The sequence below is a fragment of the Palaemon carinicauda genome, chromosome 18 (assembly GCF_036898095.1).
Source record: "Palaemon carinicauda isolate YSFRI2023 chromosome 18, ASM3689809v2, whole genome shotgun sequence".
In the NCBI taxonomy this organism is placed as follows: domain Eukaryota; kingdom Metazoa; phylum Arthropoda; class Malacostraca; order Decapoda; family Palaemonidae; genus Palaemon; species Palaemon carinicauda.
The window spans coordinates 22,585,096-22,611,807 of record NC_090742.1 but is presented as its reverse complement, the minus strand read 5'-3'; the positions used below and the strand labels follow the sequence as shown (position 1 = coordinate 22,611,807).

The 26,712-nt window shown below is 40.9% G+C and overlaps 1 protein-coding gene across 2 annotated transcripts in view; it reads right to left on the bottom strand.

Moving 5' to 3' along the window:
- Positions 1 to 26,712, bottom strand: part of wdb (widerborst) — a 74,894-nt gene that overhangs the window by 44,823 nt on the left and 3,359 nt on the right. Inside the window, exon 1 of one of the 2 annotated variants that reach the window (XM_068392130.1) lies at positions 24,163 to 25,515. The exons of the other annotated variant lie outside the window; for it this stretch is intronic. Coding sequence (XP_068248231.1) covers positions 24,163 to 24,307 — 145 coding nt within the window. The 5' untranslated portion in view covers positions 24,308 to 25,515. Of the gene's footprint in view, positions 1 to 24,162; positions 25,516 to 26,712 lie in introns of those variants that run through there. 2 annotated transcript variants of the gene reach the window in all.

Genomic DNA, 26,712 nt, shown 5'->3' with positions numbered 1-26,712 from the left:
AGTCTCCCTAGCGAGACAAACTGCTCCAGGGATGACAGAGTCCCTACGAGACTCCTCCAACTTCTTACTGAACAACGTTCTCTTTTCAGCATGAGTCGGACTTTGAGCAGGGCTTGTTCTATTCGGGTGGCAGACAGAAAAGCCCGAAAAACTAGACTGCGAATCTCCATCCCCAAATAGAGAATCGTCTGGGATGGAATCAGTTGAGACTTTTCTAGGTTGACCAAAAGTCCCAACTCCTTTGCCAGACCCAACGTCCAGTGTAGATCCTGCAGACAGCGATGACTGGACGATGCTCTGAGAAGCCAGTCGTCCAAGTACAGGGAGGCTCGAATTCCCGATAAATGAAGGAATTTTGCCACATTCCTTATGAGCCTCGTAAACACGAGAGGAGCAGGACTGAGGCCGAAGCACAGTGCTCGAAACTGGTACACCACATTCCTGTAAACAAACCTCAGAAACGGTTGGGAATCCGGGTGTATAGGAATGTGGAAGTACGCATCTCGCAGGTCGAGAGAGACCATCCAGTCTCCCTCTCTGACCGCTGCTAAGACGGACTTCGTGGTCTCCATCGTAAATTTTGTTTTCGTAACAAAAACGTTGAGCGCACTGACGTCTAGCACTGGCCTCCAACCTCCTGTATGCTTTGGGACTAGGAAGAGACGGTTGTAAAACCCCGGTGATTGAAGGTCCGAGACTTTCACCACCGCTCCCTTCTCTAGCAACAGAGACACTTCGTGATGTAGAGCTTGTCTCTTTGACTCCTCTCGATACCTGGGAGAGAGGTCTATGGGAACTGTTACTAGAGGAGGTCTGCGTACAAAAGGTATTTTGTACCCCTCCTTGAGCAACAGAACACTCTTGGTCTGCACCCCTCTTCTCCCAGGCCTGCCAGAAGTTGTTCAGTCTGGCCCCTACCGCTGTCTGAGGACGTGGGCAGTCAGACTCTGCCACGGGAGGACTTGGCTCCTCTCCTCTTACCTCTCTTTCCCTCGGCACGAGAGCCTCCCCTGCTGGGAGCTCTGCCACGAAAGGGCAGGATAAACCTAGACGCAGGAGTCTCGATTCTGGGTCTCACAACAAAGGATGAAGAAGGAGCTCCCTTGCGAGCAGAAGAAGCCATCAGGTCATGTGTGTCCTTCTGCACAAGTGAAGCAGCAATGTCCTTAATCAGCTGCTGTGGAAACAAGGCAGCCGATAAGGGAGCAAAGAGCAGTTCCGATCTTTGACAGGGAGTAACTCCTGCTGAAAGGAAAGAGCAAAGGGTTTCTCTCTTCTTCAAGACTCCCGACGTAAAGGTGGAGGCGAGCTCATTGGAGCCATCGCGGATGGCTTTGTCCATACAAGACATAATAAGTAAGGATACATCTTGGTCAGCAGACGAGATCTTCCTACTTAATGCTCCTAGAGACCAATCTAGAAAGTTAAAAACTTCGAAGGCCCTGTATACGCCTTTAAGGAGATGGTCAAGGTCCGAGGAGGACCAACAAATTTTTGAGCATCTCATGGCCAGGCGACGGGGAGAGTCTACAAGGCTTGAGAAGTCACCCTGGGCAGAGGCAGGGACTCCCAAGCCGAGAACTTCTCCCGTGTCATACCAGACGCTCGATCTAGAAGCTAGCTTAAAAGGTGGAAAGGCAAAGGCCGTCTTCCCCAAACTCCTCCTGGTAACCAACCAGTCGCCTAGAAGACGTAAAGCCCTCTTAGAAGAGCGAGAGAGCACTAGCTTAGTAAAGGCAGGCTTGGTAGCAGCTAAGCCTAGCGCAAACTCAGACGGAGGCGAACGAGAGGAGCAACAGTAACAAAATGATCTGGGAAAAGATCCTTGAAAATCATCATGATTTTCTTAAAATCCATCGAAGGTTGCACAGCCTTAGGTTCTTCTACATCTGATAAAACGTCCAAAGGATTATCATTAGGAGGAGGATCAGCAACGTCCTCATCTGAAGGAACCTCGTCCGACAACTGATGAGTCTCAAGCAAGGGAGAGACCTGCCTTGGTGGCAATGCTTGACAAGCAGAGTCCACACGCAAAGGAGCATCAGTAGCAGTCCAGGACGCTACGTCATGTAACTGCTTAACGGACTGACTAGCAAAAACAACAGGAGCGGGAGGACGCTCGACGTCAAGTCGAGACTGCCTTGACTGCCTAGATTGAGCAGTTAAAACAACTCTTGACTGCGGTGCTTGACGCTCAATGTCAAAACAAGTCAACTTAGCTGGTTGGCGAACGTCCTGAACGTCAACACGAGCATGCGGCAGCGGCTGAACGTCCACAAGCAGCTGAAAGTCAACACGGGACTGCATCGAGTGAGGCTCCAAGTCACGTGACTGACGTGACTTTGTAACGTCAACGTCAACAGGACGAGCAAAGGCTCGTTTGGGCGGCTGACGGCCAGGATCTCGATCAGCGTAACGGCGAGGATCATCGTGAACCTGCTCAACAGTATACTCCTCCATAAGGGAGGCAAGCTTATTCTGCATATCCTGCAGGACAACCCATTTAGGATCAACGGGAGTCGGTACGGGTCGAGACGATGGTAACGTCTGTGACGGCAAAACATTGCCTAAACTAAGACTCTCGGAGCCCGTGTTACGCTTTTGTTTAGGCGGCGAGCAGTCTTCCGATGACTGCACAGGGTCAGAGCTGTCCCAATGGCTACAGCCAGGACGCTGGACCTGTCCTGAAGGGACTGACTTCCGCTTTAAGGGTCTGGAAACCTTGCTCCACGGTTTCTTACGCGAGAAGCCTTCGGATGACGAGGAGAAAACCGCCTCGCTCGTCTTATGGTAGGGGCGGTCTTGACGAGACACGCCCGAAACCATAGAGGGAACGTCTGTTCGTTGGTTAAAGCCTCTCGTCCCCATAAGTCCTACGACATTACTTCTCCCTGGTGCATGGGAGCTTGCAAGAGGTCTCGGACTAGGCGAACGACAAGCACGAACAGACGAACCCTCGGTCGCAACACTGATAACACTTTGCGCACTAATCACTTTATCCCCATGATTTTCTAATGTGGCACTCTGACACTTAAACACTTTTACATCCGCCATGAGTTGATTACGGTCCGTAGCCAAAGATTCAACTCTCTCTCCCAACGCTTGAATGGCACGCAACATATCCCGCATTGATGGTTCCTGAGTGCTAGTAGAAGGTTCAGGCACAACTACTACTGGGGAAGGATTAGGTTCAGGGGCATGGGAGGAGGAAAATTCTAATGATCTAGAGGAACTTCTCCTCACCCTATCTCTCTCTAGCTTACGAGAATACTTATCAAACTCTAGCCAGTCGAATTCCGAAAGTACCACGCACTCATCACACCAATCTCCTAATTGACAGGTTTTACCCCGGCAATTAGAACACACGGTATGTGGGTCGAGAGAGGCCTTTGGAAGACGTTTGTTACAATCCCTAGCATTACATTTACGAAATTTAGGAATTGGAGAAGGGTCAGCCATTTTGAAAAGTCAAAGAAAATCCAAAAACAATCCAAAGTCATCAACAATAAAATCTATCCAAAAAAGAGTTCAAGAGTTTTAATTGAAGATAAAAAACACCTGCACTGCGAAAGCTCAAAACCAAAAAGAAGTACTTCACCAAGAATGACGAAAAACAGCGAGTAATGGAATCAACTTGTCGACAAGACCGACAGAGAAGAACTGGAGCTGTTTACATGTATATGCGGTATCTGGCCGATAGTTGGCGCTGGTGGGCACACCCGCAACCTTCATAGCGATCGCTCGCGAGTTTTTGTGTTTTTCTGTCGAGCCGTCCGAGACGTCAGCTATTACATATTCACCGGCTAAGTTTAATATTTAAAAATCTACATTACTGTTCTCATAACTAACAGCAGTAGTTCCAAAATAGAGTATGAAAAAGGTGAGAAAGGTGCAATACTGAAAACTCATACAGGATTGTTCTTGTTACTGTTGCAGAAAGCCCTATATACCTTCAGGAAAAGAATTTTCTATGTTTTATATTTCTCTCATTTCTCTAAGATTGTAACAGAAATATATTACACTTCATCATAATTCAGGAAAAGTTAATGAATCTCAATTCTTCTTCTTTCCCAACATTAAGGGGCTGGTTGCCTGATGCGCCCTCTCCAATGCCTTCTATCAAAGGTATCTACTTCCACCAAACCTCTTCTCTCCATATTATCCTTCACCTCATCTCAACATCTAATTCTCTGCCTCCCTCTCGAACTTGCCCCCTAACAGGTTCCTCCTAAGCCCTCCTTACTACCTCACACCATACATTCCCAACACATGCCCACACCATCTCAGTCGTGACACACTTATCAATTCTGTAATCCCTACTATGCCTGGCATTCTTCTTTTTTCATCAATTTCCAATTTTTCAAGCAGTGATACTCCCATAATCCAAATCAGCATTCTGATCTTTGTTCTCTCAAGCTCTACTTCCTCTTTTTGTCTTAAGAGCCCACATTTCCGATGCATAAATTACCATTGGTTCTATTACTGTGTAATAAATCTTAACTTGCCCGAGGCTGCTTTTATCCTATCCTCAACTACAGCCTCATCCTTCCTCCTGACTTACAGTAGATCCCAAGTATCTAAATTGTTCCACCTGTTTTATAACCAAGCTTTTATTATCATGTGTAGCTATCCTCGTCCCACCTTCCACACTGCTCGCCATAACTTCAATCTTATCCACATTAATCCTTAAGCCATACCTCTCCAAATTCTCTTGCCACTATACTGTACAAACCCTATCTGCAAGTCTTCCTCATTTTCAGCAGTAATCACCAAATCATCTGCATATAAAAACTCTCACAACTCTTCATTTCTGATCTCTTCACTTAAAACATCCAACTGCTTTCCTTTGAATTTTTATCCAAAAGCTAGTTTCTGTTCTAACTTAATTTCTTTAATAAACTACAAAACTATGAAAATTTAGTCACATTCAAAACCATCATATGAAAAATAAATTAAAAAATAATCACTAAGCAGGTATGTATGGTAGTAAGACACTACAGTGGTTTATCCATCGACAAAGTTTAGTCACTTTCAGGCTCTTTTTATAAACTAACAGTCCATCATTCATGATTTTGTCTCAACTGATTGCAGTATCTTTGCTACTTCCTGTGGCACCTAGGTTATCTTGGGTACAGTACCACACATTTACTTGTCTTATGCTGGGTGGAACTCAAAATGAAAAATATGGAGATAATTTGTATTTCTCCTAAACATACTAGCCAGAGTCCTTTACATAGGAAAGATTATCAGTGAAGCCAGAGCATATGGCTACTAAACTCATAATGAGGTGTGAACAGGTGAAAGGGAGCGGGGAAGCCCCATCCCCCAGCTTGCTAACTGAGCACTCATTTTGCCAGGAGTTTCTAGGAGGTAGGTGATGGCGGGGAAGTATAAGTAAAGGGCTCAGGTTTGTATAGTCAGGAAAAATACAAATTCTCTCCAAATACTGTATGTCATTTGTTCTGGCACAAATACAAACCTTCGTCCTTAACATAGGAGACTCATCCTTAAGAGGGAGGAGTCACTATTCCAGTAGGCTGGGTACTTATCCCAGGCTATTAAAACTTAGGCCGTTGTAAGTGGGGTAGAGTTATAGTTCCTTACACCTCGTGCCCCGGTGGTTTGACAATACCAGCGTATGTAGATATATATAAGGGATTTTGACGAAGGAAATATCTATTTCTGGGCGGGGGACCTGTGTCGCCCAGTGAAATGCTCCTTATAGCACCATTTCTAAGGTATAAATACTGCTACTGTAAATATACCAGAGAAAAAGTTGCATGGAATGCCAGGAATATACCCAGCTCGCTCACCCTTATAGGGTGTCGGTATAGTAACTGGGTGTGTATACACATACACACACACACACACATATATATATATATATACTGTATATATATATATATATATATATATATATATATATATATATATATATATATATATATATATATATATATATATATATAAAATTCAGCTTTACTGTACATGAAATATAGGCTCCAAGAGGAGAAATACCCATCCTATAACCACAAAGGATAACCAACTCAACTTGGTACTACACAGATATTGATGATTTCCAGAGGTATCCTGCCACATGTCAAGCAGCTTCATGCAAACAACCTTCCTCTGAGAGGCAATATTGGATCGACTTTACTCATATGGCGTAGGGACTCCATCGAGCTGTGGAATACCTGGACATGAGGTTGGCACAATAGGTCGGGGAGAGTAGGCATATATCTCAGAGTCCTTATCAGATAGAATTGGTCTCAGTGCCATTCTACTTTGGGGCATTTGGGGTTTCTAGAGGCAATTAAGAATGGGAGTGTATTGGACTCGGATCAAGACACTTCTATCAGAAAGAACTGCGGTGATGACACCGTTGGAAAGTGTCATCAAACACTGCTAGCAGGTCTGGTATCGGTAAATAGTATGAACAGAAAATTCCAATTTAGAGCTGTTGTGAACAAGTCGACTGATGGGGAATTCCACAGTCAGGATCCTGTTCACTATCTGCGAATGCAATGACCATTTTGATCCAACAATCTGTCAGAGATAGAGTTGAGCACTGCCCACTTACAAATTTCCAATACTAACTGGCAAAGCAAGAGAAATTGTACCACCTCGTTTGTTTATAATGTATACAGTATGTTATTCCTATGAAGTTGTTGTCCATTGGCACCACCGAGTGCCTAGTCCAAGAGTGCAAAACTGTTGGAACAAAAGGCCGCTCCATGTTGATATGGCATCGACAATCCTGGTCAGTCCATTGTCTCAACTCTTGCCCTGCCACCATTCCAGGTTAAGGCTGGAATCCTCCCCTATCAGAACTAATGATAAAGGAGAGAGAGGCTGTCTTGCAACCCATGTCTCATTGACGAGACTGCAGGCAGAGACAACCGTTCGGAACGAGATGTTCCAGCAACTTCTACCACGGCTGTACTAGCAGATAGGGCTGTTAAATGGAGGGGATAACCACCTTTTACAAGCATACCAGTCTGTCCCATAATGGGAAGACTTACTACAATGGTGTAGATGGCCATTACTGTTCAAACCAATTTTTGTTTGGGCATCAGAAGTGAACTCTTGCAGTTCACAAAGATCACTGGCTCATGACAATATGAGAAGCCTGTCTTGGTTCACAGGGAAGTTGTCTTCCAAATCTCAAGTCTCCAGCAGTCACCCAGGTAATGTAGAAGATGAGTGCACCTACGTTAAAACTAGAGTAAAAATTCTGGTGAAACGTGCTGGATTGAGATCTGGAAGTACACATCCACAAGTAAATTGTCATTGTGAAACCTAATGGCCTGATCGCTTGCCTGACTGTGCAGGAGTCTCCCTTCTGAACGATGCTTGCAGAACACTTGTTCAGGGTTGAGAGGTCAATGACCATCTTCTGGCCTCCAGACTTCTCAACGAGAGCGATGACTATAGAAGCCTGGAGAGCTGTCACTATCCTTGCCTTCAGCAACAATCCTGTACTATGAAGGTGTACTTGTACGTGACCTTATTCTCTGTCCCATGTATACCCAAGAGTAACTGGGAAAGTGCAATAAGAGCTTAAGCTCACAAGTCAACTGGTTGAGGGAGGCTGTATGTAAATGTATAGGAGAGCACCAGTATTTGACTGCTCTAAGATGGCACCCCACCTATTCAGTACATAATTCTAAAATTAGTGCTATATGGGGGGAAGGAGCTCCCCTAAGAGTGTGCTCTAGCAAGCAGGTGAGAGGGTGCATGAACAATCACGAGTGGGTGAGATGATGTGCGAATGATCGCAAGCTCAGCAGATAAGATTGTGGCTTACAATCGTGCACATGTAATGACAGTCTCTTCAGAGCGCGCTAACAACTAGTAGCATGTCTAGTATTGCTCTAATGGAAGCGTGAACTGGTGAAGTGGAGCTACCATAAGAGCCTGTGATTGCTAACTGATGTTTTTCCAACATTATTATTATTAAAAGGAAATTAACCAGCCAAATAAATCAAACTATACTCTTACAGAGCTGGCACGATCAACATCGCAAAGAGATGTCTTTCCAACAAAAGGTAGTGATCATGTACAGCTGAAGGGAATGTCAAGCAGCCCGACATTTCGCTGTCTCTTTCCTCATACTCGGTATAGGATTGGGTACTACTTTCTCTCCCATGGGAAGAGAAACAGTAGGAATAGCTTCTAAAACTCCTATTGATTGGTCTTCCAGAACTAATTTTGCCAATAAGGGAATAGGAAAGGGAGCAGCTCCATTCTCTTCTGACCAGCAATGTGTCTAGTGTCAGCTGTCTGACTACGTGCCTGTAGATGAGGAAAGCATGAGGATCACGCCAGGCGAATGGGGTATTTTTGTCACTTTCAGAGGGTGACTCCTATCCTTTGGCAATCTCTTCCATGCCAAGTTTTATTCCTACCTGTCCCAGGAAGGTGTACTATCACAATGCCTTTGTGGTAAATTTATTGCCCTGCTAAGTGTTACATCAGGTCTTATTCCATCTCCTGTCTTCAAAGGAATAAGGAGTAGCCACCAGGGATAAAAAACTCAGACCCAGGTCCAATAAAGGAGTTGAGGAAGGATGTCGAGAAAGAAGGGGAACCATGAGACTTGCAAACTCTTGTTATCAAGAAGAAAATATTTCAAAACTTCTTGAAGTTCTCTAATGAAGGAGCTTTTTGTGGTGGCTGATGTGACAACGTTCCTGACTGACGAACCCCAGACTTGGGTTCGAGTCCCGCTCAAACTCGTCAGTTTCTTTGGTTGCTGCAACCTCACCATCCTTGTGAGCTAAGGATGGGGGGTTTGGGGGAGCCTATAGGTCTACCTGCTGATTCATCAGCACCCATTGCCAGCCCCTCCTTGGTCCTAGCTTGGGTGAAGAGCGGGCTTGGGTACTGATCATATGTACAGTATATATGGTCAGTCTCTAGGGCATTGTCCTGCTTGATAGGGCAATGTCACCGTACCTTGCCTGCCATTTATGAGCAACCTTTAAAAGAGAACCACAACTACTTTACCAACTTCTTGTTAACTTTCGATGAAGGATGTATCATTCATCAAATCTCTTCTTATGGAATTCAAAGTATGAATTGAGGCATGTACAGCAGTTTCCCATTTCAAAAGTGTCAAAGTTTACACGCTGTGAATTTGTGCTCCAGCGTGCTTCTTTATAAGATCGACTCTGTGAATCTGGGAAAACGGGCACTTCACAAAAGCCCGCCTGATATCAATATTTTGCAATAATTGAAAAAGAGTGCGTAATGCCACACACATGCTGCGAAGGTAAGGCTATCTCTCCCCTTGGAGAAGATCGAGATTGAGAGGGGCTGTTCCCAGTACTCCTAGAATAGAGTTTGGATCCCTGGTCATAACCTCCCCAGAAGCTCGAGAATCCCCTCTGGTCTGCAAGATGTTCCTAGATTCTGACTGAAGCTTCTTACTTTCTCTGAGGCTTGCACCCTCCAAGAAAGGTGGAAGGAGTTAGCTGGAAACCTACAATACTCTGCAGTGTTAGGGAACCTAAATTCGATCAGGAACAATCAATAATTGTCACTGGAGAAATACTCTCGGTGATCTTGAACCACAATGGGTTTGAGGACGAAGGTCATCTAGACGAGTAAACGGACGCTGAAGTCCAGTAGTCTGTAAAGTTCATGGATACCCCTGCAGGTCATAATTATGATTACATTTGCGAGAGGCATGTGTGTTAACCCCCCATCAGTACCAAACATCAAACAGACTAAGAGAGGCATGTGAGGTTTAAAGTGTGCTACCACTACAGGCTCAGGAGAGGGGGTTGTCTAGTGAAGACAGGCGAGTTAATCCACACACGTGCATAGTAAGCGAAGTTCAAAATAAACATCGATAACCTTTGGAATGATATTCTAGTTCTGTTTTACAGTACACATCCTTTTCTTATAAATAATGTAAGGGCATATTAGTAAAGTAATAAGAATATCCTTTCATCAATTAAACTTGAGGAAACTTAATCAAAAAATTTTACTTTTACATCACCAATCTGACCATACCCTATTTACAGAGCAATACCAGTGAACTTTCATAAAAGCATACAATGGGCATCAAATATTTAAGCTTCACCAATATAATGTGAAGTAATTGTAGCATAAAAAAGGGAGAAACAACTTTATCCAATCAGATTACTGAAAATGAAATTGAAGTACTGTATTTCCAATTCCCAAGACACTTTCAGGAAGCAATGCATCAATTCTGATAGTCAATTTACCGAAGTATGCAAGCAGGTTTACAGTTGGAAACTGTGAGAAATCTACCAGAAAATTTCTGAGCTACAATACTTTTTTTTTGCAATTCATGACCAAATTTTACTTTTTTAATATAACAAACCCCCAAAACTGTTACAAAAAGCATACACATTTATAAATAAGTCCCATAAAATACCTGAAAATTTATTAGTCTAGGACTATAGGTCAATGACATCTTAACATTTATCATAATCCAATGAAGAGCCAGTGGGATCCTACTAAGAACAGGTGGATAATACATGATCGATTGCATCACTAATCAGACAGCAAGGTCAGAATGCATCTTCTACAATGGTCTGTGAGTTTGGTACAAGAGCAAAATACTTTACTGGGAGCTTCCCAGTCCAGTTTGGTGAACAGGATAATTACCAAAGTAACCCAAACCCTTAAAGACTTCTAACTGCCTTTTTGAACAATGACCAATCTGTGCCAATTACCTATCCTTAATGACAGAGCCGATCTTCCAACAGTACATTATGACGTCCTTCAACGAACCAGGATATCAAGTTCAAAGGTGTGGTGAACCATCCATTCTTGCACCTGGCTCACCTAGTCACACCGTATAGATTTGTCCTCCTGCTTGATGTATGCATCAACAATTGTGTTGATGTTCAATGACAGTGACCTCACAATTGATCCATGAATAAATGCAGTGCCATAAGAACTACTTTTCAGATATACAAGCGAGTCACAAGCAGTGCACATTTAGGTGCATGCCCCAGCCCTCACTACATGCATCCAAGAGAAGGAGCATTTCCAGAAGACGACAGTACCACAGAACTCAACCAGGAAGTTCTCAGAACCCAAAAATTTTGGGGAATCAACTGATAGTGACCATTGTTTCTTCAAGTGCCACAGGAGTGATTGAGGACACACTTTTCCATGTAGAAACGTATTTCAAGTAGGTCATGTGACTCGCAACAAACTGCAAAAACCAAACTGATTGTTCCAGGCATGGGTAGGAGATCTGACTACCCCTCAATTCATCACAATACCCATCTCATACAATATGAGAAGAGCAGTTACATCTTGGAAGATGCCAGGAGTAGCCAGTTGACATGATACTGAAAGAAACAAATTCCGAGAGAAACCAAACATGCGTTAACACCTGCGTGGTTAACAGCTGTCCGAAGCACAGCCATTTCAAGTAATACGATTGTCCCGTAACAGACTTGGTAGAAGAGTTTCTGGATATATTCACCTTTCAGACCTCTCCCATGCACAAAATATGGTACAATTAGTTTCTATCCTTACCATGTTTAAGCCAAGTAACCCATTCAGACAACAAGAGAGCCCTATAACTAATCACAAGCCCACCATAGCCGCCTTCATCAAGAAGAGCAGTGTACAAACATGGTCAGTCATCTTCAAAGTCTTCCAGCATGTCCTTCTCCATCAGCTTTTGGACCACTATTGAGTGTGCAAGATTTTAGAAGCTTGAGAGTACTACAAGTTGGATACTGAACATTCTAGGAATGGAAGCCAATAATTGCCCTGAAAGGCTTTGACAAACCACCCTCATCTGTCACTGCTACATTCCCCTATGGTCTAACGCTGTAACACAACTTATTAAAGCAGCAATAATTAAAGCCGTGCTTGAATGACCACTTGTGAAAGATTGTTGAGCCTATACAGCCCTCCACTGACTATCAACAAGAACAATTACTTTAACTGTCATACCATTACAAAGAAAGAGTAATGAACACTAGAATGACTTCTGCCCTTGCAGAGGGCATTCTTCTTTGCTTCCTCAACCACTTCCACAGGAGTACCAGAAGCATTCCTCTTCTATGGTGGAATGTAGGAGATTGAATACAATGAGAATCTCAATGATCATCATGCAGTTGAACAAGAGCAGTAATTGGTTATACTCCATATGAAAAAGAAACCCTTTCTGGTACAACCTCGGAACATAAATGGTGGACTACCCTCAAGTTTGAACCCTTTGGTCAAGATTAAACAGTTCCTCTTTTGCTTGAAATAGATGGCTCTGTCACTCACTGTCCAAAGGAAAAGGTAACCCTTTTGGGTGATGTGTTTGAAAGTAAGAAGAATAATGAGAAAGTCAATCTTCCTCATTCCTGTTTTCCTAAAGCTGAACCAACTAGTTAAGCTTTTCAGTACCGTGAGAGTAAAACACGATTGCTGGACCTTGAGGCCTATGGAGGTGTCGACCCAAATTATATTTTCCCTTTGCTTACATAAAGACTGCTAATTTCTCAGCTCCTAAGTTGTCTGTTATTTTTCACAAGGTAACAAGAGGAACTTTTTTCACTTGGTGAATTGCAACGTTACTCCGTTAGGTAAATGTAAACATTTGTGGTAGCTATTGCACTATACTTAATACCTCACAATTTTTATTACTCCCAGATTACCAAAAATTTTTAACATCTTTTGGAAAGATGTTTGAACAGGTATCGTGAACTTATCCATCTGCTCTCCAGTTTGCAGTACAGCAATTCCTTGATTATGGTCAGGAACTTCGTATGAGTGGCCTTAATTTTAGTGCTGCTTTTGATTGCTAATCATGAGGCACTTGCTGTCATACCTTAAACAGATGGGTCTTTTCTCAACATCATTAGTGAACTTTAAAATAAGAGACTGCAAGAATAGTTGTTGATGGGCACCATAGTAACTATAGCAATGTAATATCTGGTGTTCTACAGGGTAGTGTTTTAGGTCCTTTTCTTTTCATACCAATCAAGTATATGTGGTTTGCTGTAGAAAACAAGCTTGTTGCATATGCAGATGATGCTATTTTATTCCATAAATTCCATCACCTGGATATAGATATTTGGTTGCTCAGCGTAAAAATATTGCATGGTGCAAATTATGGGGGGATAAAGTTGGACCATGTAAAAAAAAAAAAATTCATAGAATGATTTTAAGTAGGTTGAGGACAGTGGATCCTCAACATCCAGATCTTTGTATTGACAATGTGTCTCTAACTGTATAAAACTCCTTTAATTCTTTTTTTCTACCTTTCTATCTTCTACTTATCACAATTATGAAGTTTGTTATTTCCTTTCCTCACTAGGCCACCTCCTTGTTGGAGCCCTTGGCCTTGTAGCATCCTGCTTTTCCAAGTAGGGTTGTAGCTTGGCTAGTAGTAGTAATAATAATAATAATAATAATATAGGTTGCAAGAAACCTTTTTTTCATGCAAAAAGACACCTGGCCTTCTACCATGAAGCACGCTTCTTTGCCTTCTTGTGCTTCATTCTATCTACATAAGGGGAAGCTGAAAATGATGTTGAGGAAGATAATTATGATAGGAAGATGAATATCTATGCTTCCATATCCAAGTGCATCCTCAGGTCTCTTCACTCTCATCCACAGTAACAACATAAACCAAGGATGCACAGAGAATGGGTACAATAAATCCATCTAGTACTGGGATCATCCCTTCAATACCATACAGAACAAATATAAAAAAACTCCCCTATTATTCCAGGACATCTTCTCTGACCGACTTCAGTCCTGTAAACATTGTCCTCATTACCAGCAATTTTCCTTTTCCCTATCTAAAGTCAGGTTCCCATACACTGTTAAACAGGGTACAAAGGGATAAGTGGGGTATGCCATAATAATTATACAAGTAAAATACATAAACTACATTGATAAGAAAAAAACACGATTAGTGGAAAAAATTTTCTCCACAGCCTATTCTTGTCAAGAAACTGATCTATCAAATAATTACTAAGGCAAAGTTGAATTAAAGGGATTTTACATTTACAAAAGACAGGCTATAAAGCCTGCCTGATGCCAATATTCATCACAGCCTACATTGACTGCCTTACAAAACTAGGTTAAGTAATTAGTAAGACCCAATTGAAATTTAAAATCTACAAACATACCATAATTTCTTTTTTATATAAACTAATTGGGTATGCAATAATGCCTCATATACACTATACATATTGTACATCCTCAAATGATGTTATATAAAACTGGTTGAAGTATCTTGGGAGATCCATTCTCTGGTTGGATAAAGCACTGTATCCTAGGGGAGGGTAGAGGTGGGTTTGGTAAGGACAACTTCTATCCCTTTTATGTGATCACAGGTGGGAAGCAAAGCAACTGTATGAATAGTAATTAGCAATTCATGTACAGTTTCTTAAGGCAGCCACTACACTGAATGTACAATATCCATGCGCACCCAATACTGTATATGACGACGCTAGTACTTATAACTACAGTATAGCCATTCCAATCGAAGCTAACCATTGAATGTTAGCCTTCTCAAAATACTTAAGAGGAGGAGTCTTCTTCTTTCGATCACTTTTCTTTACTAGTCTTAATACGAGCATACCTGATGTTAAGCTGGATCAAATACCTGGGGGTGGATTTGCTTTTCAGACCTTGGGAGTCACAGTCAAAGGTTGGCTTCTTATAATTAGACTACGATGGTTTAATTATTTTCATTACCTATTACTGTATATTTATTCCTGCCTATATATTTTATTTACATAAATTTTATACCTTTCTTTGTATTAATGAAAGTAAATACTAGAAGAGTTGGAAGACCCAGACCTACAAGGCTGAGGACTATGAAGCGTGAAGTAGATGATGAAAGTAAAAGTATTGAATTATGAGCTCAAGATAGAGATGACTGGCAAAATCTAACCGGGTCCCTTTACGTCAATGGGCGTAGGAGATGATGATGATGAGATATTGGCATTATACGTACCATCTTTTAATACATTTCTTATACTTTGAAGGAAAACAGTCGTTGTCATAGGAGACAAGAGCAAAGAGAAATGAGTCTCAAGGAGTTTGTCTTTGCCAAAATTCTTCTTTGCATCTTCAAGTTGCAAAGTTTCGGCATTTCTCATAGCTTTGTTCCCATCTTTTGTTATTAGATTCAGTGATTCCTGCAGTAGTACCTACCAAGTCTCTCATATCGAGATTATTTTTCTTACTATATAGTTTTTCACTTGGCCCCATATAAATAAAATAGGGTTGTGTTGAGAGTAATACAGCAGTAGATGAATCACTTTATGGCCATACTCTGCTACAATTTTGTTAATGACATTATTTTCCGTGTTCTATTTGTGCCTTTTCATCATTTGTAACAATTTCATTTTTAGCAAGTGTTCTTTTGGATTCTCCCAATTTCTGTTATGCCATTCTGTGATAGTAGTTTCTTTAGATGATGATGTCGGCAGATTATCTAGCTACACAGAGAGATAGGAGACGTTCTCCATGACTATAACAAACGATGCGGGAATATTAGGAGTGGATTGCTTACACAAACAATTTCCAAATACAATGCTGTTCATCTGGTAATGATGATCTCCATAGTTTTTAGCAAGGAATATCAACTGTGTGGTTGGCACAAACCCATCTTTAGAGCCTGCATGCAATACAATAAAACCTCCCCCTTTCCCCGTGGGTTGTTTAAGGTCTGTTGCTTATCAACACTGAAGTTTTGGTTTACCTAGGTTTTGTCTAAATATATTGGACATTCTTTATTTTTGACATCTCTTGTAAACAAAAATTGTCCGCAAAGACAGAACATCATCTTTCTACATTAAGAACTGTCGATCGTTTACTTCTGCATAGCGAATATCTATTTTTCTAATCACCTTTCAAAAAGATTCTTTACCTCCAATAAAACAGATATTTTCTTTCATTGCTACCAGTACTTTGTCAAGTATGAATTTCCTTCTGATTGTAGAAAGTAAGAATTAAGCCCTCAGGCTAACGGAACACCCAGCCATCTCACGCGCACACACACACACTCACTGTCAATGTACATTGTCTTTCAATCTTTAGCTGATAACCTTCGTGGAAAAAGTAAAGATGTCATACGCACCAAAAAGAGAATCAGTTGGCAAAGAGAAATTACAGACAAAAATAAATAGGTAATAAGATTAACATATAAAAGTTTCTCATGGTAGTAGCCTAATTCCAAACTATACTTCCATACCCAAAATCAAATTTTTGAAAATAAAAGGCACACACACTAATAGCATCATACACATTGTTCTTATTCTTAATTAATCATTGTTAGCAAGAAATCGTTCGTCATCAACTTTGCTGCTTGAGGTTATCAACTTTCTCATAAAAGGTACATTACAATGGTTAGCTTCAGGCATGTAAGTGCTTAATCTGCATTTGGAGGTAAGCCAATCAGGTTCCCTCCTGAAGAGGGATTACAGTAGATGTCCACAGCATTTTGAGTTTGAAATGAAGTATTTCGAAAAAGACCTTGATCCAACAACCATAGAACTTTTGCTAATGTATAAACTGATTAATATATAAACATTAGTGAACTAGATTGGGAGACCAGATATCATTCTACAAATCTAGAACTATGGCTGTAGCAGCAATCTCACCGCACAATAATACAAACCATCAAAGCACACTGTAGTATTTGTACCTTGAAGGTCTCTGTAAACCAAAATACTATGTGACCTAAGAAGAAAAAAGTATTCCAATCCCAGTGTGTTAACCTGTTCAATGCCATGAGAGATTCTCTAAATTATATGAAAAACAAAACATACCATTCTCCATTCATACAACATGAAGTAGCTTTATACCAGACCCCTGTCAAGTTGTACATATAATTTGTGATAGTGAAAAGTAAGAAAATATTTAGTTTATAAACATAAGGCCATTCTTGAGTAAGAATAGTCTTCAAAATGCAAAATTGCTGAAACATCCTTTCTTCTTCTTTGTCTACATCTTTTCCCACTTCTATGTGGAGTTGATGTTTCTGGTCAGCTTTCTTCATCTACCTCTGTCCCACACATCATCACTGGTTAATCCCTTTGATCGAAGGTCATCCTTGATACAGTCCACCCACCTTCGCTTTGGTCTCCCTCTCCTTCTCGTTCCCTGTACCTCCATTTCCATCACTCTCCTCCCAATATAGTGTTCATCTCTTCTCATGACATGACCATACCACCTCAGTCTACTTTCTTGGATCTTATCTGATAGTTTTATAACTCCTGTGGTAGCCCTAATTACCTCATTCCGTATTTTCTCTCTTCTTGTCACCCCACACATCCATCTCAACATTCTTATCTCTGCCACATCCACCTTCTCTTCCGTCTTCTTTATTGCCAACGTCTCCGCTCCATACATCATTGCCAGTCTCACAACTGTTCTGTGTACTTTACTTTTCAACTTAACCCCTATTTTCCTGTCGCATAGTATTCCACGCACTTTTTTCCAATTCTTCCATCCTGCTTGTATTCTGTGGTTTATTTCTGCCCCCAGATCACCATCCTCTGCAACTGTTGATCCCAAATACCTGAAATTTTCAACTTTTCAATCTCTCTCCTTGTAAACTAACTTTCCCATTCTCGCCCTTTTTCAATCTCAAATATTCTGTCTTTTTCAAGCTGATCTTCAATCCCCTATTTTCCATTTCTCTTCTCCACTCCTCGTTTCTCTTCTACTACCTCTCGCCTAGTGCTACACAGTATAACATCATCAGCAAAAAGCATACACCAAGGAGACTGATCTCTTAATACCTTGTGTTACTACATCCATGACCAGATCAAATAGGCAAGGGCTCAATGCAGACCCCTGATATAGTCGCACATTTACTGGAAACCTTTCTGTTAGGCCTATACAGTACTACTCTTGCTTCTGCCCTTTCATACATATCTTGGGTGATTCTTACATATTTCTCAGGGAACCTCTTTTCTCTCATACATCTCCACAGCTCCTGACGTGGTGCTCGACCGTATGCCTTCTCCATGTCAATAAAGACCATATGTAATACTTTCTGTTTCTCTCGATTTTTCTATCGTCTGCCTCAAGGCAAATATTGCTCCTACAGTCCCTCTTCCAGGCTAAATCCAAATTGTTCCTCACCAATTGTTGTTTCATCTCTGAGTCTCTTCTCAATGATGATCTCCCATATTTTCCTAGTATGGCTTATCAGCTTTATGCCTCTGTAGTTGCCACAATCCTGGATGTCTCCCTTCCCCTTATAGATGGGAATGATTAGGCTTCTTCTCCATTCCTCTGGCATCTTTTCCTGACTGAAGATGATCTGCGCCAGGTCCCACAAGATATCTATGCCTTCCTCTCCAAGACTCTTCCATACCTCTACTGGTATATTATCCAGTCGCGCAGCTTCACTATTTTTCATCGATTTTGCATTTTGAAGACTATTCTTACTCAAGAATGGCCTTATGTTTATAAACTAAATATTTTCTTACTTAACGCTGAAACATTCTTTGAGAAGTAAAAATAAATGAACGAGCATAGGATAGATTAGGGGTTATGTGGTGAAAAGCTCTCACCCCAAGTTAAAGACTTTGCACCACAGGTTACATCACTACTTTGTGTGCATTTCATTCTTTTTAAAATTTCAAGATCTATTTTCAGATGTATTTTACAGTAAACATCTTATTCTACCATGATATTTAAAATATTGTTTAGTCTACAACAGCTACCTTACACCTTAACTTAAAATGATAAATCATGTAATTCTGATTTATTTCCCTTATAAATGTATTTCATTTCTGTACTGGGTTGATTTTGCTGGAAGAGATTAGGCGTAAAGCATTCAGCAAGATTAATAAAAATTTCCTCCGTTATTTACCAAGTCGGTTAGTCATGTAACTGCAGCCGCTGTCCAATTCTAAATCAGTAATTAAGCCATTAAAGAGTAAGCCCAACTAGTTCACTCCTGGCGAAGCAAGGGGAGAAGCGATGCTCGGCTTCTTAGGCGACTTCTTTTTGGTGCCGTAACGCACCCACTGCACCTCGTTCCCGGACACGCACTCCGGACACGTGGCGGTAGGGGAACAAACACTGCCCCTACATGACGAACACAAGGAGTGCGGGTCTACTTCCGGTTTTGATAGAAACGCTCCACACGATTTACCAGCCATAGGCCCAGGACAACGGCGGGGATGCTCCATGACGCAGTAGGAAGCACTACGAGACACAAGAACGCACAGGGAAAAGCACAAAGGAACCACGTGGGAACCGTGTGAGACACAAAGGGGTCGGGGACACAAAAAGTCGCACTGGGATTAAGGAGAGCGGCGAGATGATATCGCGACGCGACCAGAGAACTTACTGGAGGTCGAGACCTGAGCAAGCATGCTCTCTGACCCAGGGTTAGCCTCAGGGCGCGTATCACTCCGCCTGAGGGGACCCCTCATAGAAAATGGGTATAGGGTAAACTACACAAAACTTTGGTCGGTTGAGAGGAGATCCCAGATACTCCTAAGAAAGTAGTTCGAGGTAAGTACTCCGCGTTGGAACAAAGAAAAATTATGATATATGGGATCAAGCCTGGATACCAAGGTGCTCCTATTTTTTATTTGGTGACAAATAAGCACAACTCCAATCTTACAAAGAACATACTGGCCTAATATATCCCAATCAGGCTAAGCTGAATGTATCAATGCCCAATGAAACCTTGTACAGTACCTTTTGATTGTCAAGAGCTTGCTTATCTTTTACTAACATAATAACAAGCTTATTTATCTCTATAATTAAGTGTGAAGGGATGATTGAAACGCAGAACATTTTACAGTAGCACAATTTTGTGGGTACATGATGCATACGTAAATCAGCCAACTCATACCAATATAATGTACACATGTTCAGATCAAGCCTCTATACTATAGTGTACTGGTCATACATGTCACCTGGACCAATAAGTTCTGGACCTGTCTACCTAAACAAATAGTTCGTTGAAGAAAACAGATTGGCATCAATGAATACGATAACCAGTGAATCATTTAAAGATTGGTTACATAAACCATAGAATAATGGAAAAACAAACGGTGACCATTACACAATTCCTTGAAGATTTGATTCCTTAGTCAATTTTGATAACCCAGCAGCAAAGAAAAATACACCTAAATAACAGATAAAAAAAAATTATGTACAGTAATATAGATGCACACATCAATTATGGTACTATTTATAATAGCCCTTATAATGTATTGTGAAAAGATTAGTTTCTTTACCAAGTCAAAATTGAAAAAAATTTACGTATGCATCAAACTGATCTAGTCTGCCCTGGTATCATATACCAGATGCTCCTTGACCATATTTGCACAAGTTAGATGCATCATGTTCCCCATATGTGTATATATTAAACATGACATGCTTTATATTAGGTTCCATTCAAGGAATTGGGCCATACAGCCCTGCGCTGAGGTGCAAGGGTAGTAAAATGCCACTCTTGCACTAAGAAGTACAAACGATTTTTAAACCATTTACAGTACATAATACATGACACTTGCTCTAGTACAGTCTACAGTACATGACACTTGCAGATACAGGAACAGATTTTCTTAAAAGTTATTGGACACAAGTTGCCCACATCAAATACTGTACTGTACATACGAGTTGGTCTGTTCACTTTAAGGGTTTAAATGTCACTCATGAATGGCAGAGGCAAGGGACAGTGACATTGCCCTATCAAGCAGGACAATGCCTTAGAGACTGACCATATATACTTATGATCAGCACCCAAGCCCCCTCTCCACCGAAGCTAGAACCAAGGAATGCCAGGCAATGGCTATTGATGACTAAGACGATAGACATAAAGGCTCCACCAATCCCCATCTTTAGCTCACAAGGATGATTATGTTGCAGCAACCAAAGGAACTAACGAGCTTGAGCACGACTTGAACCCGTCTTGCGTTCAACCAGTCAGGGACGTCAACACATCGGCCACCACTTGCACAAGATAGATCTCGCTCTGGACACAGCACTTAGGATTTGGCTTGGGTAGTATCTTAGTTGGGTACATAGGCTACCTATGATGTGGATGAATGCTTCAAGCTTCATTTTACCAAAATCCAAATGAATAGCCTTGAATGTAATTAACCATAGGTGACAAAGTAAGCTTAAGCTGGCCATACACGCAGAGGACTGACCGTACGGTTTGTCCTTAAGGACTGGAGTGGCGCTCCTATCCTGTGAGAAATGCCCACTTGCTACGGACTACCCAGCTTAGTTCAAAAGGATTGGGCACCCAGGATAAGCCCACATGGTTACGGATTTTAGCACTTGTTAACTAAATTTGGTACATTACCAGGTATCAAGTAAAATTGGTAGCCTAAAACTAATTTTGAAAAAACAAATTCTGGTAATTTTTACTTTCTTTACTTTTTATATAAATCAATGAAATCTGACTTGAAAATAATCATATGAAAGACGTGATAAGCATTCTCTGTCGGCTTCTACGTGGTGGTGATTTGTCCGCTACGGTGTTAATGTACTCATTTCTCTTGAAGTCATTATAGGATTACCTTTTCCGTTTATTCCCATTAATTCGAGAGTCCAAGTGTCTCCTGGGAGGAATATACTTAATGGATTTTTAGACCTTTCTGGAGATTTTCTCATGTTGAAGCACTGCTGCAATTTAAATTAGGCGTACTGTACTTGTTTTCGTGTTAATTGATGGAAATTTGAAAATGATTGTGTTTATATAGGCTGAGAGAAAATGTGAGATACTATATACATAAGTTAATAGAATTATCAGTAACTACTTAACTTATCCTCTATCCATATTTTACACCTCTTTTTTTCCTATGAAGAAAATTCATAAAACCTAATCAGAATATTCATTTTTTCCTTTTGTTTCAGTACTGTATCTGTTTATTATCAGAATACAAGACACTATTGCACGCATAAGGCAGAATACTATGTGATTTAAAGATTACATATACTATGAAAACAGAGATGAAATTTATGGAAATCATACTTGGTGAATGAAAATGTGAGGGGAAAACCTAAAATAAAGAGCAATGAAATGCATATTACAAACTTGTGAAATGCAATCAGTTTATCTATAATTTAAAAAGTGCTCTGAACAAGGGACGAAGTATGGAATACTGTAGGTCTCAAAATAGGTGAGTCAACCCTGTCAGTATGTTAGTCCATGCCCACACACATGCGAGACTGGCAGGCCATGCTGCCAATCGCGAAAGAATTGGCTTGGCCGGTCAAACATGCTGACAGGGTGAGAGGACAGGCTAGTCGCGCTGGATTTTTCCTGTTTATTCCCCAAACAGATTAAGGAATCGCGGTCAAATCAGCACGTCAATCCTCTACGTGTATGGCCTGCTTAACAGTTGCCTGCACTATATGTTTGCTTATCACCAAGTACTATTTGATAATGCAACAACAGTACTGTATCATATTCCAAAAAACATATATATACCACATTCTCATAATGATCTCTTAAGTTTCTTTTCCCTATTGTTGGTGAGGGGGAGGAGTAGGATCAGGTTGCTGTTATCACTCTCCATGCATATTTCAATACATTAAATCATTATCTTCCTAAACATCTGCAATTCCCTCAAACGACTCCACCTCTAAAACTAGGGTGAATTAGCTCTTTATAATACACTTACTGAGGAATTTTATTTGCTATGTTGTATATGTAACATGGTCACGGTATTTTTCCATATTTCCAATTTAAGAAACTCTGATACTGAAATTTCCACAACCTAACCCTGACCTTAGTTTTATCAAGAATTGGAACCTTATTTGTCTGCAAGTTGGCCACTTCTGGGGAAAATTACAAGGGTGTTAAGGTGTAGGAAACAATACAATTATATATTAAAATAAAAAACTTGAAGAAAAAACAACTCCATGCCAATCAATTATAGTGTATCAACACTTTCATGCAGTGATTAACATTTCATTTTACACCAAAAAATAATTGCCTTGAAGTGGGACCCATATTTTGAAAACGGCTATGGTTTCTATACAGTCACTTTTATCTTTCTGTATTTCAGTGCTATTTAGCTATTTTTATAAGGGTGCTGTCACTTTCCTTCCCGATTCTGCGAATTATTTGGATACTTTGGCATGTGTACAACTATCTATTTCATCAACCACAAGGCTTTATACTTAAATTTGTAGTGGAAACACAATATAAGTTGAATAAGGAATTCTTTATATGGGGTTTCATACATCAATTTACTTTTACCTAATCTCTACCCTCTTTAATATATTCCGATTCAGATTATTGGAGACGAAGGTTCCACGATCTATGAGAAGTATAAAACCAATTAAAAGGAATACCTTCTTAAATCCTTATATACTGCAGAAGTCAACATTAATACCACTGATATAGCTACAATTAAATTTTGTACTTTACATATAGAAACCTGACAGTTTTGTAATAGTTAATTCTCCTAATCTTCAGTTTAATTTCAACATTGTAACTATGTCCTTTACACCAAGAACATTGACTATTTTATAACCCAGGGATAATTGATGTAGATAGGCAATAAAACAGTATTTCTAATAGTATGAAACAATTCCTTTATGCTAATCTACACACTAGCCTCATTGTCATGTAAACATTAGTAATGAATTGAATATTGAACATTGCGATATTAATTACTTACTTTGAGTTGTTTTCCTAAGCACTACAAGACATGTTTGTAATATATTCTTAGGTATTTTGAGTATCACACAAGTGTATTCCAAGATAAATCCACATTATCAAGCAATTAGAAAACAACAACTTACTCATGTACATCCTGAAAGGAAATATCTTAATGCTAAACTAACATGATATTCTAAATGACAGTAAAATAAGAGGCAGAATAACCTATGATTAAACAGGTGGAATCTGACTAGATCTCAGTCAGTGTGCTTTTTAAAAGCGACACTTATTTTTGAAAGAATAATATTCGATCAAATTGCTAATTTGTTATAAATGAATCCTCATACAAAATAAGATTAGCCTGAGAATATGTAAAAATACTATCATGTAATGCAGTTTGGGCTGCCTCCAGATCAGAAGGTATCAATGAGTAAGGATGCATTTGTTAAATTATATGACATTTTAAAATGAGCATTAGAAATGAGATGCCTCGATCTGCAGGTCGTCCTAAATCTTAGAGTACGCACAAGACAAGCGAGAGGTCTTCAACCTACCCTTGAGAAGAGGCAATGGCTGAAGCTCCACGTCATTGTTAGTGCGATATCGAGAAGATCCTTGCGAACGTTTAGGCTTCTTCTTTAGCGACCGCTTGGCAAACGGGTCTATTCTGTCCACAAACGTACCCCCACTGCCCGACATGTTCCTTGCGTCTCCTGTTGGCCCTTACACTCACTCTACTCCGTAAGATATTTTCCTCGGTGCGTTTCGCAGCTTACACCCTGACCGCTGCCATAACGGCACCACAACACTGCGACTAACACTAGGGACTCCCTCACCAGCACTTTCTCATAGGCGCAAACTGACAAAATCTAAGACGGGACACGACTCTAGATCTCGCGATGGAATAACCAGAGGTGATCAACTATCAAATTTCTCAGCGGAGGGCAGGTCAATAGCGTCAGGGGGAACGACCTGCCGTCCAGGGGGGCTGAATCACTCGGCGTAAAAACTGTGGCGAGAGGATCTTTGGGCTATGACGGGCCTATCCTACAAGGACCTCTAGGGTGGGTATTCCTATGCTAAAGGGAAGGGCAAAACTGAGAGAGAGGGGGGCTTGATCTCCTGCCTGGGGTACTACCCTGAAGATGGGAGGGGGGATCGTTCTCTAGGGGCACCGAATACAGGCCCAGTTGACCACCACCAGAGCCGACGACGACGAAGTTGGGGTTGAATCTTGACCCACCCACTGCACAACACCCTCAACACCACACACCACCAACGTTCACACCACCACCACTATCTACCGGGGGGTGTGGGTGTGTATGCAGCGCGGGCGTGTGGGTGGTGATATTGTGGTGGTGTGGAAGAGCGGGCTGCTGCTCCTGATGATGAAGAGGAGGATGGTGGTGCGAGGTAAGGTGTCTTGGTCAAGAAGATGGGCGATTCACACATAGATGGATTAAGACACTATAGTGTTTTCTCTCTCCCCCTCTCTCTCTCTTTCTCTCGCTCTCTCTCTCTCGTTCTCTCACTTCTCTCTCTCTCTCTTTCACACTCTCACACCGCTCACTTTTGGGTCGCCTTCACCACCGCCTCTCTTCTTCTCCTCACACGGCCTCCAGCCTCACATACGGCATTATAACTCTCAGGATCCGTCTCATATCACCTTAATTCACCATAACTGACAGGCCTCGACCATCGTTGGCTTCACACTTCCTACACTTAACACTTTATGTTATCGGTAATTTTGTACAAATCCATATCTGAAAATAACCTGATCGCCGTCTCGAGTTTCGTGAGAATATGCGAGAGTGCGCGAGAGAGGAAGTGGCGTGACGTCATCATGGCCGCCACCTTTTCTATCCCTCATATCCTCCCCTCCCCTCTGGATGGCGCCTCCCGGAGGGCCTTCCCCTACACCACATCGCGGGAGCCCGATGGCACATAACCCCAATATCAACAAACAACAGCAGCCTCTTCTACTACTCCACCTCCTCTGTTCCTCACTACCCGTCCAAATGACAGCCTTTCCTCATTCCCTGTGAGTAAGAATTTCAGAACTCGTGTTCCGTTTAAAAAAGCGGCAATATTCGATAAAGAATCTACAATTAATGTTTATGGCGAAGATTTTTTTAAAGAAAGAACGCATCTTATTTTGTCATATATGCCGATCATAGTCCCACCCTGATCACCACAGTGACGTCATGAAATACGTCATTGTACCTTCATATAATTCGTTCGTTAGTTGATCTTACATGATGTAGCAATATTCTTATATGATACGATTTCTTATAAATTATAAATAATTAGGATTCAGCTGCTATTTTTTCTGAAATGTTAACATGGAATTGACATGTAGGTTATAAACAAACACAATCTTTGATCAATTTCTTAGAAAAAATGTCGGGAGCATATGTTTAGAATTCAATTTATATTTCAAATATGCAATATCAAATACAAGAAATTGTCTAACTTCAAATGTTAACGTCATTACTTTGCAGTAAATGTTACAGCCGAACAATTCAGTCAAGCCTCGCTATTTCCAGGTCATACATGGTCAAAATAGCATTTCGACCGAGTAATGTTGTCGAAATGTCATGATTCTCATTTAAATTGGCAATTTTTTTTTCGAGAAATTGTGAGGAGTATAAATCAACATTTATTGGGGAATCACATCTTAATCATACATTTAGGTTTAGTAGGCAGGACATCCTTTATAAGACCGGTATTTACAGTTCAACCTACATTGCATTATTCAAAGGTATTTCGTATTGAAAAATGAAATGATAATTGATATACAAAATCCTGATAGTTGGAATAGATTTATGTTAAAACATGGTTTACATATGAATATGAATCGGGTGAAACAACACAGTTGATTTCCTGTAGCAATTTAATCAGGTAAACTTGAATACGGAGGATATACCTAAACATCAGCTGAGTAATGCAGACATTTTACTTTTCCTCTTTTTACAATACATATGAAGTAATGACCTGACATTGACTTTACATCATTTAGGTGTTATTTACTCTACCATGTGACTGGTTCTTTTATGTCCCACTTTCTCATACGTCCATCTTAGACAACAAGACCTTGATGCAGA